The 13,989-nt window shown below is 54.7% G+C and overlaps 1 protein-coding gene and 1 non-coding gene across 2 annotated transcripts; both read left to right on the forward strand.

The window, feature by feature from the left end:
* The first annotated feature begins 1,593 nt into the window (after positions 1-1,593).
* Positions 1,594-11,289, forward strand: EEF2 (eukaryotic translation elongation factor 2). Its single transcript, XM_027085496.1, has 15 exons — positions 1,594-1,718; positions 2,727-2,941; positions 3,856-4,037; positions 4,129-4,340; positions 4,841-5,019; positions 5,114-5,219; positions 5,732-5,845; positions 6,094-6,232; positions 6,350-6,545; positions 7,184-7,442; positions 7,888-7,995; positions 8,804-9,157; positions 9,395-9,577; positions 9,660-9,792; positions 10,565-11,289. The coding sequence occupies exons 1-15, from the start codon at positions 1,716-1,718 to the stop codon at positions 10,756-10,758; spliced, it is 2,577 nt and encodes an 858-aa protein (XP_026941297.1). The 5' UTR covers positions 1,594-1,715; the 3' UTR covers positions 10,759-11,289.
* Positions 4,699-4,763, forward strand: LOC113609012 (small nucleolar RNA SNORD37). Its single transcript, XR_003428475.1, has one exon. It is a non-coding gene; the product is annotated as a small nucleolar RNA SNORD37 (small nucleolar RNA).
* Positions 11,290-13,989: the final 2,700 nt, after the last annotated feature.

Here is a 13,989-nt window from a genome sequence, read left to right on the forward strand (position 1 = left end):
CAACAGTGAGAGACCCGCGTACCGCAAAAAAAAAAAAAAATTAAGATAAATCATTTATTAAGAATGGGAAACTGGATACCCATCTGCTGAAATCGCGTCCCCCCAACGGCGCATGCGCTTTCCATGTAAAATTAACATAACGTGTCAGGAACACAGGCGCAGGTGTTAAAGATACGGGATTGAGCTCGGGCATTGACGTCTGCTGCCTGCCACTCTGCGGCTCCGATCCTCGGTCGTTCGGTAGATATTTCTGGAGCAGCTCCTTCCTGCCTCAGTTTCTCCCTGGGTTAAACGCGGGATAGTGACGGCAGTCTTCGATTAAACGAAATCAGGGCTGTGATAGCGCTTTACAAAGCAAAACGCGCAAAGCCTTTGCGGAGAGAGGAGTGCATAGGCTTAGAGTCCAGATCCGAACTTGCATGGCTTTTTACAGACGCACATCTCTTCTCCCAGCGCAGGGAAAGCACTGCAGTCCCCCTCTTTTTGACAGAGTGAATTTAGGGGAAGATTTACTGAAAGGGGTTTATTTACGCTAATGAGAATATCATTAATTGGTGCAAGAAATACTTATGAGCGCCTACTGTGTACCAGGCATTGAGCTGGGCTCTTTACCAAGAATAAAAATACTGAATTGAATGCCAATTCGTTCTCTTGAGCCAGAGATCTGAAATACAGCTGTTTCTTAGGGTCATATTAGGACACAAATGCAAAATAGTCTTCCTGCGCCTCCCCCTGGAGAGAAAATGCAGTAGAAAATGAGATTGCGCATGTAGAAAAGCGCTTAGCCCCGTGCTTGCGACAGGGCAAACCAGTACCTGAAATGTGTTTTATTAATAGTAATGATAGCTAATTAAAAATAGCTGACATGTATTGAGAACTGTGTCAGGCACGGCGCTAATCCCTGTACATATACTTAGTGAATTTTACTCTCCCCCTGTGAGGTCGTACTGACGACCCCATTGTGCAGATAAGGAAACTGAAGAATAGAAAAATACGAGTATCTACTGTAAGAACACTTAAAGTGGTGGAGCTAATAAGGTGTTTTGTTCACTGCTATATCCACAACACCTATAGCAGTGCCTGGTATAGTAGACGCTCGATCTGTCTTTGTGGAATAAATGAGTGATTAATACCTGCCTTTAAAAAAGCTTTTTTTTTCTTGTAAATAGACAGGTAGTTGCAAAAATGGTACTGAGAGGTCCTTAGTACTCTTACCCCTGTACTGTCATCTTACCTAACATCAAACCGAGGAAATTAACCTTGGTGCAATCTACAGACCCTATTAATATTGTAATCTGCTTTTAATAGGAGTGCTTGGCAGTTTGCAGACTGATGTAGTTGCTATGATATGGTTAATATTCTCAGCTAAAACGGCTCTTCGCTTTTTGCACCTAAGCATTGCATCCGGGAGGCGTGCACCCTGCACCGGGCGGACCACGCCCCAGGGAAAATCCAAGTGTGGAACGCAGACCCTCTATATTAGAGCAGCGGCGCCGACGCACAAGGGTTACCCTGTGGAAGGCCGTCCATGCGCCTGCGCGGGGCGTCGCTTCGCCCCGCCCCAGAAGCGGGGTCAGATGACCCGCCCAACCGGCGTCGGCCTATAAAAGCTCGGGTGTTGACGTCAGCGTTCTCTTCCGCCGTCGTCGCCGCCATCCTCGGCGCGGCTAGTCACACTCGGATCTGCCTGGGAGAATCCACCGCCATCCGCCACCATGGTGAGCAGCGCTGTTCAACGGGCGGCCTGAATCGGCGGCGGGGCCTCCGTAGGGCCGGCCCTACCAGGCCTGGAGAACTGTGGCCTCCCTGACTGAGAGGAGACATGGCGGCGGCGGCGGGGCCGGCGGGCTCGGGGCTGGGGAAGCGGCTGCCGCCATGTCTGCGCGATGCACTGCTAGCCGAGCTCCGCTTCCGGGGGCGCCGCCGCCTCCAGGACCCCGGGCCGGGCTGGAGCTGGGGCGGAGGCGGGGCGGGGGGTATGATGATGTGGCAGACGCTGTAATGGCGGGCGCCGCGGTGCGAGCGGGGAGAGGGGAGCCGCCTTATGTAACCCGTGGGCTGGGAGTTTGAGTCCGATTTTCTGTCGGGAGCCGGGGGAGGCAAGGAAATGGCAAAAGGAGAGAAGAGTAAGACTTTTAGAAGCGTCTCGTCTTCTGACGTTGTGTAACCTTGGTCCTCCCTGTACCTCCCAGTTGTGAACACCTGATTCCAGAACTACGAGGTGGAGGCTCGTGCCTGTTAGGGCTGCGCAAGCCTCCCACCCGACCGGGGGTGGCATATTTAAGAATCAGGGGCAGGGTGCGTGGCTCTACCTGATTGACCCCCACCCTGCACAGCGAGAGGTGACCTTGGATTTTAAAGAGGCCCTTTGGTTGGGGGAAGGCTGGGGGTATAACCAGTGGCAACACAGTGGGGGGAACTTCAGCTGGACCCTAGATACGTCAATATACTATAAAGAAAATCTGCTGTCATTCTTTGAGACTTACTCCCCAGTACTCATTCTGGGTTGTGACAACCAGCGTCTGGCTTTTCAGGGACGGGGTGAATTGCACTTTTAAAGGGGTGTCAACAGAGAAAGGGGGATCTGGGTGGGAGTTGAGGCAGCGCCAGGACCAGCTCCCTCTGGCCATGGCCTAGCAGTCTCTATTGATCAAGGTCTCAGTGCCAAGCCTCATTCCTGGAGTGCCGGGCCATCCTGAGTCGTCCCCCCGCTCCCCCCCGCCTAGGTGAACTTCACAGTAGACCAGATCCGGGCCATCATGGACAAGAAGGCCAACATCCGAAACATGTCCGTCATCGCCCACGTGGACCATGGCAAGTCCACTCTGACGGATTCCCTGGTGTGCAAGGCGGGTATCATAGCCTCCGCCCGGGCTGGGGAGACCCGCTTCACTGACACCCGGAAGGACGAGCAGGAGCGTTGCATCACCATCAAGTCGACGTGAGCAAAGCCTTGGCACCCTCTGGACAGGGAGGGGGGAGGTGCTTACTCTGAGTCCTTGGGCGGTGGGTAGGGAGGACAGACAGTAGCCAACCCTTTCCTGACAGGTTTCTGGGGAGATGAGCACATTGGGGCTGGGTTTTTGGACTGTGAGAGACAATGGGGCTTCAGCTAGTGAGATGGGAACCTTTGTCTCCTGTGGGAGAGGCACAGTGATGGGTGGTATTAAGGGGATTTGGAGAGGAGGGGGGCCGAGGGGCTCTTGGCATTGTCTGGAGAAGTCTGGGTGGGTGCTGCTGGCATCCAAGGATGCTGGTAAAGGTCTTGCCTTACCTATGGTGGCTCCCTGTGAGTTTTCTGGCCCCAGATGTTAAGAGGGTGAGAAAACCCCCCTCCCCCGCAAAAAAAAAAAAAGGAAAAAAAGAGGCTGTAACAACAGTTGTTTTCATCTGGTAACATCTCCTTGGTCATTGGCTCTGAGACTCGTTTCAGCTGGGGAGGGAAGGGTGAAAGGTAGTCTTTGGGGTTTCTGGATCTTGCCTGATTGTGTAGCAGCTCTTTGAAATCAGGTGTGTTGAGCCTGAGAGGAACCAGGTGGACTCTGGTACCATTGCACCTGTACCAGGGAGGTGGTGGTTCCCGGCAGAGGGTGCTGCAGAGGTAAATGTCCCTGGATAGGATAGCTCTTGTGTGGGAAGTCTGCAGTTCATCTCTAGGGATGAGTAATGCAGGGGGAGGAGACAGGTTGCAGCATCTGTCTGGCTTTTTACTGGATTACAGCCTCACTTCAGGATCAAGAGCATCCACCCTGACTCCCGTGGGCAGGAACCTGATGGACCACAGGGCTAGTGGGAACAGGTTAGGAGCCAGGCTGAGGTGTGCCTCCATCCGGGTAACCTGTCGCAATCTCTCAGGGCCATTTCCCTCTTCTACGAGCTCTCAGAGAATGACTTGAACTTCATCAAGCAGAGCAAGGATGGCTCTGGCTTCCTCATCAACCTCATTGACTCCCCTGGGCACGTGGACTTCTCCTCAGAGGTGACAGCCGCCCTCCGTGTCACCGATGGTGCCTTGGTGGTGGTGGACTGCGTGTCGGGTAAGCAGCAGGCTTCCCCACGGATGGCGGGGAACCTGGGGCTGTCCCCTCTTTGGCCGACGGAGACGCCTCATCCCCTGCTGGTCCACAGGCGTGTGCGTGCAGACAGAGACGGTGCTGCGCCAGGCCATTGCCGAGCGCATCAAGCCTGTGCTGATGATGAACAAGATGGACCGGGCCCTGCTTGAGCTGCAGCTAGAGCCCGAGGAGCTCTACCAGACCTTCCAGCGCATCGTGGAGAATGTCAACGTCATCATTTCCACCTACGGGGAGGGCGAGAGCGGCCCCATGGGCAACATCATGGTAAGATTGCCTGACTGCTGAAGTCGGGGTCCCTTGACGGATCGCCGTCTCCTGCTGTGTTCCTAGTACCCCCTCCCGCTTCTCCCACCGGGTGGGCAGCATTCCTCATGCAGATTGGAAGGGTTGTGGTTTTCTCCTTCAGGACTGCCCTTGGGAAACCACTGTTGTGAAGCCATGGCCTCCTGGGGATTCTTGGGAGGTTGGAAGGTGAGGTTGCCAGGAACCTTGGAATGGCAAGAAGGCTGGACTTCGGTGGAGGCTGTGGGGTAGCAGCTCAGCCTGCTAACAGAGGGGCATGGGGCAGTGCCTGTGGCATCATCGCACACCCTGTCGTGATGGGGGCAGAGCTGGGCACCCTGTACATGATGACTAAAATTTCTTCACTTTGACCTGACGACTGTTGAAGAAATCCAGTGTCTGAGGGCCGGGGTGCTTGGGGGCTTCATTGATGTGGTTTGTGTCCAACTGTCCCAACTCACAGCTTTCTCCTGCTCTCTCAGATTGACCCTGTCCTCGGTACTGTTGGCTTCGGGTCTGGTCTCCACGGCTGGGCCTTCACTCTGAAGCAGTTTGCAGAGATGTACGTGGCCAAGTTTGCTGCCAAGGGTGAGGGTCAGCTGGGGCCTGCCGAGCGGGCCAAGAAGGTGGAGGACATGATGAAGAAGCTATGGGGAGACCGGTGAGTGCTGGAGACACAGCCCAAGTGTCCGTGGGGTCCTTCACACCTGCATCCCCCCAGATTCCCCTAACTTGGGTTGAGTCTTGTCTGACAGGTACTTTGATCCAGCCAACGGCAAATTCAGCAAGTCAGCCAACAGCCCAGATGGCAAGAAGCTGCCGCGGACATTCTGCCAGCTCATCCTGGACCCCATCTTTAAGGTGAGCTGGCGTGTGCTTGATATAGGTAGGCGTCCCTAGGGCTGTCCTTGGGTTCCCTGAGAATCTGGTACCCAGCCTGCTGCAGCCAGTAGCAAGATGCCGTGGGGCAAGGCAGGGCCAGGCTGCAGAGGCAGCTCCTGGGACAAGGATGAGGCAGCATGAGGTCAGAACGCCCTCAGGGTTCCACCCTGACAGGGAAGTCTCCCTGCCCCCTGGGCTTCATCATCAGGGGGACCATCAGCCTCCCTGACTGGGCAGCAGGTGAGATGAGGTAGGAGGGTCTAGGGTTTGCAAGCCTGTGAGTTTAGTGAGTGTATGCTCAATATCTGAAAATAGAAAGGGTTTTTTTTTCTTTTAACAATCTGTCGAGAAGTGTCCCCGTGATTTGCTTAATTGGGTCAGGCCTTTGGCGGTAAGTGAAGATGGCCTTTAAAGCTCCAGAGCAGGAAGCAGGTAGCTTCAGGCTTCCAGTATGTTCCCAAACCCACTTTGCCATGTCTCTTGGGTGTCAGGTGTTTGATGCAATCATGAATTTCAAGAAAGAGGAGACGGCAAAACTAATTGAAAAACTGGATATCAAGTTGGACAGTGAAGATAAAGACAAAGAAGGCAAACCACTTCTGAAGGTGAGTGGAGCGGCCATCCTGTGAGTCCCCATCCCAGCCTGAGTGCCATTTTCTCAGGTAATCAGACAGCTGACTGTAAGGGTCTCAGTCAGGGCTCCATGCTGGGCCCAGGCTTATATTAGAAGTATCACCAGCAGGAGCTCTGTCACCAGCAGGGATGGGTAGGAGACATCAGCTGTTTTACACTGTTCTTCTAGATTCTTTCTCAAGTCATTTTTTTTGTTCCTCTTTCACATCCCCTACTTTAGGCAGTGATGCGCCGCTGGCTACCTGCCGGGGATGCCCTGCTGCAGATGATTACCATCCACCTGCCCTCCCCTGTGACGGCCCAGAAGTACCGCTGTGAGCTCCTGTACGAGGGGCCCCCAGACGACGAGGCCGCCATGGGTACGTGGGGTGTGCCTGCATCCTGGGGTTAGAACGCTGGGCAGAGCTGCAGAATTCTGGAAAGCTGAGCTGCCAGGGAATCAGTTTCCCCTGTGGGGGGTTCGTTTCTCTCCTCAGGCATTAAAAGTTGTGACCCCAAAGGCCCTCTTATGATGTACATTTCCAAAATGGTGCCGACCTCTGACAAAGGTCGGTTCTATGCCTTCGGCCGGGTCTTCTCAGGGCTGGTGTCCACCGGCCTGAAGGTCAGGATCATGGGGCCCAACTACACGCCTGGGAAGAAGGAAGACCTATACCTGAAGCCAATCCAGAGGTGAGGTGCTCCGTGAGGCAGAGGGTGCCCAGCAGCCTCCCTTTCATCCCTCAAGCCAGTGAAAGGGGAAGGGTGAGGGTTATCTGAATGTAGACTTGGCCAGGGGAGGCCCACCAGGAAATAGTGTCTCCTTCTCCCCACTAGGGATTCACAGTGAGACACAGCCCAGAGTTGGGAAGCAGTTAGGCTGAAATTATGGTGGCAGCATACATTTTAAAATACCCAGAGAATAGGCTCTGACCCTAGAGATGTCATGTGGCGGGTGGCCACCCAGTCCAGGTGTGGGTAGTGGGAAGAGCCTCCATTCCTGCTCGTTCCTCGGGGCCCTGACTGTATTGCGACCTGCGAGTGCCGCCGGTTTCCCTGTGGCACGCATGTCTGGCCTGGGTCAGGGTGCAGAGTCCTGCACAGCGCACGTGTTAGTGAGCAGGTGGCTCTGTCCTGGTGTGCAGGAGCCAAAACTGTCATTGAGACCTGGGTCGCAAGATAAATTCAGAGCTTGGCCCAGGGTGGGGTGGCACTGCCCCTTCAGACAGGAAGACAGCCGCAGGCTCCAAGACAAAGGAGGCTTGTCTTTGGTCATTTGGGGATCTGCCACCCCAGTGCCGATGCATTGTGGCCTTTTGTGTCTCCCCCAGGACAATCCTGATGATGGGCCGCTACGTCGAGCCCATCGAGGACGTGCCTTGTGGCAACATCGTGGGCCTGGTGGGCGTGGACCAGTTCCTGGTGAAGACAGGCACCATCACCACCTTCGAGCATGCCCACAACATGCGGGTGATGAAGTTCAGCGTGAGCCCTGTCGTCAGGGTGGCTGTGGAGGCCAAGAACCCGGCCGACCTGCCCAAGCTGGTGGAAGGCCTGAAGCGGCTGGCCAAGTCGGACCCCATGGTGCAGGTGGGTGGGCCCCGGCTGGAGGCGGACACCTGCGGCAGTGGTGGTTTGTTGGCTTATGCCGTGTGGCTGAGCCGAAAGATTCCGCTGGCTTCTCACACAAGTAGAGATTCCGTGTTGAGAAAACCAGCTGTGCTGGGTACACTTGGCCTGGTAGAGGTGCTGCCCTTAATTTAAATGGTGGTTTTCCACCCAGGAACCCGATTTCTTTCGTAGGCTGCTTGGGTCTTTACAGGCTGGTTGTGCACGGAGGGTCCTTACAGAAGGTTAATGTTGAAAACGAGTAAAGAGGATCCTGCTGTCTTCCCCCCAAAACCCCATTTTGGGAGTCTGCCTTTTCCATCTGGAGGAAAGCTTGGAGCCCGCTTTCTACCTGTCCCTAGAATCCCTTGGGTTTCCCGCATTTGTCCCGGGGTCTGTGCTCAGGCTGACACGTGGCCCTTTTCAGTGCATCATTGAGGAGTCCGGGGAGCACATCATTGCGGGTGCTGGGGAGCTGCATCTGGAGATCTGCCTCAAGGACCTGGAGGAGGACCACGCCTGTATTCCTATCAAGGTGAGGCCTGGCGCTGCTCTGGTGGCTGGAGGCCCGCTGTCCTCAGGACGGAGGGCAAGGCAGGGCCCTGGGTCCAGGCTGGGCTCTGAGGGGCCCATTGACTGGGCCACTCAATTCTCTGTCCTTCCATCCGTTACTGCCAGCTGATATGTGCTGTCGTGACACCAGCTTAGATGCGTTGGCAAGGCTGGAGTCTGAGTGGTCTGCTTCTTACAAATTTTTTAAAAAGCTCTTGGGAAGTGCAGACACTGAGGCTTATGTAGCCGGCCCCACGCCCAGCTGGTGTGTTCTGGTTTCCATTCTCCTTTTTTTTCCCCACAGAACTGAGCGCAGATCTGTGTCTGTTCTCAGACGTGGATTTGGGTTTCTTTACGTGTGGTTCTCTTTGTTAAGCTTCTGTCTTTTTGTTTCTCTACTTATAGGAATGAAATTTTCTTTTTTCAGGTACGGTGACAGCTTTTCCCCGTTATTCTCTATATTAGAAAACTAATATGCTGGGGTGTGGGGTTAGGCCTAGCACTTGTATCTTTTGAGATTTTTTTTCCCAGTTAATACCGCATATGTGGAGTTTCACTGTTTCACCAGCCCTCTTGGCAGCGGGCTTCCTTCTACAAGGGAGTACCTGCACACCTCATGTTTACACAGAAGACGTGCATGGCTCTGTGCCGCCAGATCAAACTCGCTCTGTTTTCTGTGCCACTGCCACTGTTAAGTGGGCCTCGTTATTAGGAAGACCGTCTGTTAAGATGCCTCTCAGGTGTCTGGTTCCTGTGGCAGACCTGACCTGACCTGCATGCTCCTTTTGCAGAAATCCGACCCAGTTGTCTCGTACCGAGAGACCGTCAGTGAGGAGTCTAACGTGCTCTGCCTGTCCAAGTCCCCCAATAAGCACAACAGGCTGTACATGAAGGCACGGCCCTTCCCCGACGGCCTGGCCGAGGACATCGACAAGGGCGAGGTGTCTTCCCGCCAGGAGCTCAAGCAGCGGGCCCGCTACCTAGCTGAGAAGTACGAGTGGGACGTGGCCGAGGCCCGCAAGATCTGGTGCTTTGGCCCTGATGGCACCGGCCCCAACATCCTCACTGACATCACCAAGGGCGTGCAGTACCTCAATGAGATCAAGGACAGTGTGGTGGCCGGCTTCCAGTGGGCCACCAAGGAGGTGAGGGGCTGCTCAGGCACAGCTCTGGTGGGTTTGTCACTGGGGCGTCCTCCTGTCCTTGTTTCCCTGTTGGCAGGGTGGGGCTGTGGTCCTGCCTCCTGGGAAGGGGACCCTAGGGAGGCTGAGATGGTCCCTGTCGGTGAGACCTAGAGGAGCTGGCACAGACAGTTCTGGCTGACCTGTTCTCAGGAGCTGCAATAGAGGCGGTTTCTTGATGGTGTTCCCCTTCCTCCATAGGGGGCGCTGTGTGAGGAGAACATGCGGGGCGTGCGCTTCGACGTCCACGATGTGACACTGCACGCGGACGCCATTCACCGCGGTGGCGGCCAGATCATCCCCACGGCCCGGCGCTGCCTGTACGCCAGCGTGCTGACTGCCCAGCCCCGGCTCATGGAGCCCATCTACCTTGTGGAGATCCAGGTGGGGAGGCCTGGCCCCCCCAGCTGCTGCTCCCGGTCCCACCCTGCCCAACAGCTGCTAATAGCCCTTCTTTGCCTGACAGTGTCCAGAACAAGTGGTTGGTGGTATCTACGGTGTGCTGAACAGGAAGCGGGGCCACGTCTTTGAGGAGACCCAGGTGGCCGGCACCCCCATGTTTGTTGTGAAGGCCTACCTGCCTGTCAATGAGTCCTTTGGTAAGTGCCAGTGTGGTGTGGTCCTCAGATGCCTGCTGCCTTTGGGGTGGAGCCCAGCAGACATTCAGCCCATCTGGTCTAGGATGGGACGCATTTCTTTTCTTTTTTTTTTTTATTATTTATTTGGTCGTGCTGGATCTTAGTTGCGGTAGGCTTGCTCCTTAGTTGTAGCTCACGGGCTCCTTAGTTGTGGCATGCGAACTCGTAGTTGTGGCATTCATGTGGGCTCTCTAGTTCCCTGACCAGGGATTGAACCTGGGCCCGCTGCATTGGGAGCGCAGAGTCTTAACCACTGCGCCACCAAGGGAAGTCCCAGGGGCCCAGTTCTTTCTTGTTGTGCATGGCACAGGGTGGGTCTGATGGGAGCTGTTGCTTTCTGCATCGCAGTTGTGGAGGAGGAGGTGCCTGTTTCTCATTTGGGCCTCTGGACTGTTGAATTAGGGGGAAGGTCCTTGGGCCTGTAAATCTAAGAGCAAAGCCTGCAGAGAAGCTGTGCTGGAGCCCCTGGTTCATCCTGAGAAGGAGCAGGTGGAGACCAGAGGCCCAGGAAGGGCCAGCCTTGCCCCACTTATTAATCAGTAGCCTTTGAGGGAGCCTTTGGGTGAGGGATAGGATAATGGGCCTGATATCTGACATGAGCCAGGTAGTCCAGACTCAGTGATCTTCTGGTGTGGTGTGGGCCTGTGTTCCCACCTTCCCCTCCTGGCCTCCGCCAGGGGGCCGTGTGGCTGCCTGGGCTGCCCGGTGAGCGCCGTTTCTGTGCCTCCTACAGGCTTCACCGCTGACCTGAGGTCCAACACGGGCGGCCAGGCCTTTCCCCAGTGTGTGTTCGACCACTGGCAGATCCTGCCCGGTGACCCCTTCGACAGCACCAGCCGCCCCAGCCAGGTGGTGGCAGAGACACGCAAGCGCAAAGGCCTGAAGGAAGGCATCCCGGCCCTGGACAACTTCCTGGACAAGTTGTAGGCAGCCTCCCCGCAGCCTGCTGCCTGGTGGGACTCGGGCGCAGCCCCTGCACCCAGGGACAGGTGACCACAGCAACAGCCCCACATTCTCCACGACACCTTGAGGCTGTCCAGACCCAGTAACGCTCTGCCTGACAAGTTTCTGGGGCCCACTCCGTGCCATCGCTCAACATGAACACTTGATGCCGTTTCTTTCGATATTTATTTCTAGATTTCAGACGCAACAGAAGTGCCCTCACGGCAGGGACTTATCTGGCCGGTAGGGATGGGGGAGGAGATGGGACACCCAGAGCTTTTTTGTTAAGAGGGAAATTCACATGTCCAAAAAAAGTTAAAAATAAACGCATTAAGAGGTTTATTTGGGTAAATGGCCTGCAGTGGATTTTCCTCCGGAAAGGGGGAAGGAACAGGCGGGTAGATGTTCTCTTTGGACAGAAGCTAGAAGGCAGGAAATCCTGTGCAGTGTCACCATGAGCACCTCCAGCTGTATTAGTGCCATTGGAATAATAAATTTGATATGGTGGTGATCGTGCATGCGTGTCCATGGTCTTTCTCCATCCGCTCAGGCTAGAATGGACTCCCTGTGCCGGTGAGCAAGGCCATTGTTTACGCTCCAATACACAGTGTTCAGTATCACCTCCAAATGTCCAGGGCTGAGGCAGAGGTCCGTGAGACTTCACGTGATCCAGACGAGTCCAGTTGTCCACCTGTCACGTGGGGCCAGCTGGTGGAACTGTCCTACATCTGTGCTGTTTGCAGGGGCAGCCACTGGCCTCATGTGTCTACTGAGCATTTGAAATGGGGGTAGTGCAAGCCCAGGACCGTTACTTTTAGCTGTAAACATATTTCCATAGTCTCATGACGCTGGTGCTGTCTTAGCAGTCAGTGCAGGCTGGGAAAATTGCCCATGTGCTCAGCTTTGTCCCATCAAAACTTCCCTGTGGTTACTGCAGTGCTGACTAGCACCCTGGGGGCTGACTTGTGCCTGGGTTGTGGGAGGAGCCTCAGTCTAACTTTCATGCTAGGAGCCGCTCTTTGAACAAACAGCAAGGATTCCTTTGTAGGATTCTCTGGATTTGTCTATTCAAACTTTACCCTAAAGATTTGTAACGTTATGCGTGGGTTATCACTCTACATGCCTGTCCTCAGGAAGGCGGATGGGGACAATGAGGTGCTGGTGTGGGGTTCCAGGCCAGGAGGGTGGCCATTGTGCTCCCAGGCTGCCCAGACCTATACCTCCACTAATATGTGTCTTGTTAAGGTATGGAAAGGGGAGGAAAAGAGCTGTAGAAACCTGATGAACGTTGCCTAGAGCCAGATGACCAAGGTCAACATCAGTGATAAGTCAGGATGATACTATGGACCCTTGATAAGGAGTAATGAAAATGGCACTGTATGGTCTTCCTAAAACCCGTCACCCCTCTTTAACCACAAGAAAGACAAATCCCAATTGAGGAAGTAGACCAATCCTCAAAACTGTCTAAGTCATCAAAAACTGGGAAGTGTGAGAAGCTCAAAGCTCAGAGGAACCTAAGGAGACATAACTAAATGTGACGCGGGATCCTCGAACAGGAGAAGGACATTAGGGAAAAACAAGGAACTCTGAATAAAGTACAGACTGGTTAATAACGTATCACTCTTGGTTCATTAATGGTGACAAATACAAGATGTAATAGGGGAAACTGGATATGGGAGAAAGTGCTGCTTTAGCTGTGCACTGAAGTGTGCTTAGGAGTTAAGAGTGGAGGAAGGCGGTTCCCAGGTAGGAGGAAAAAAGAGCTGGTGCCATCTCAATGAGATGCTTGAGGCGAGAAGGCAAATGGTGTTGGAGTGAAAAAGGGCGGGGGGGGGGGGTTGCACGAGGTTAGGGTGGCCAGCAAGGACCAAAAGACACAGGTCCGTGTCAGATGGTATCTGAGCTAGTTCAGCGTGGGCTTTGGGTTCGGGCCTCTCTGGGAATGAATCTCAGTTACGCCTTTGCCAGCTGTGTGACTCCGGGTGGGTTACCTAACCTCTCTGGGGTCTTGTTTCCCTAACTATAGAATGGGTAAAATATTAATGTATTTTACCTCCTCGGGTTGTTGATTGGTACGCAGTAAGGCTCAATCAATGCTAGCTGTTACCATGTATCTTGAGCTTAAAAGGAGTCACAAAACAATCCTCAAGGGGCTTCCCTGGTTGGCTCAGTGGTTAAAAATCCACCTGCCAGGGCTTCCCTGGTGGTGCAGTGGTTGAGAGTCTGCCTGCTGATGCAGGGGACACGGGTTCGTGCCCCGGTCTGGGAGGATCCCACATGCCGCGGAGCGGCTGGGCCTGTGAGCCATGGCCGCTGAGCCTGCGCGTCCGGAGCCTGTGCTCCGCAACGGGAGAGGCCACGACAGTGAGAGGCGTGCGTACCGCAAAAAGACAAAACAAAACAAAAAAGAATCCGCCTGCCAATGCAGAGGACACGGGTTCGAGCCCTGGTCTGGGAAGATCCCACATGCCGCGGAGCAACTAAGCTCTTGCGCCACAACTACTGAGCCTGCGTGCCACAACTACTGAAGCCCGCGCGCTTAGAGCCTGTGCTCCGCAACAAGAGAAGCCACCGCAATGAGAAGCCCGCGCACCGCAACGAAGAGTAGCCCCTGCTCGCCACCACTAGAGAAAGTCCGCACTTAGCAACGAAGACCCAACACAGCCAAAAATAAATACATAAATAAAAATTGAAAAAAAAATCTCAAGCATTAATGGCAACACCAGACCAATCTCCTAATTTGCATCTTTATGTATTTGGAATATGGTTAGCATTTTACAGAGAAGTAAACTGCCACTCAGGCACTAAAGCAGGCCAAGGGTTAACCTCACGGCTGTCATGCCGGAGCTGGGCCTTGGATTCGCGTTATCTCATGCCCAAGGTAGGCAGGAATAGGGATGCAGGATTTCAGCATCCCGCCTCCCAGCTTCAGGACCCCGGTCAGAGGAGAACGGGCGGGGCGGTCCAGGGGCCGGAAGTCGGAAAGCCAACTTCCGTAAGCTTGACAGGCGTTCATTACAGCCAATCACCTGCGGGAAGCCTAGCCTGTGCAAAAGGCGAGGCAGCATTTTGGTGAGGAGGGCGGGACGCGCGAGGGCCTGGGCCTGGAAGGCGGCGGTGGGCGGGCTTCACGAGCGGCGGGCGCACTGACCAATGGGTGGTGGGCTCCACCTCTTGGGGACGGGCCCTGGAGGGCGCGGTGACGTCGCACGGGTC

This window comes from Aethalodelphis obliquidens, unplaced genomic scaffold (genome assembly GCF_003676395.1).
Source record: "Aethalodelphis obliquidens isolate GAN/ISIS:26980383/991018 unplaced genomic scaffold, ASM367639v1 scaffold53, whole genome shotgun sequence".
Lineage (NCBI taxonomy): Eukaryota > Metazoa > Chordata > Mammalia > Artiodactyla > Delphinidae > Aethalodelphis > Aethalodelphis obliquidens.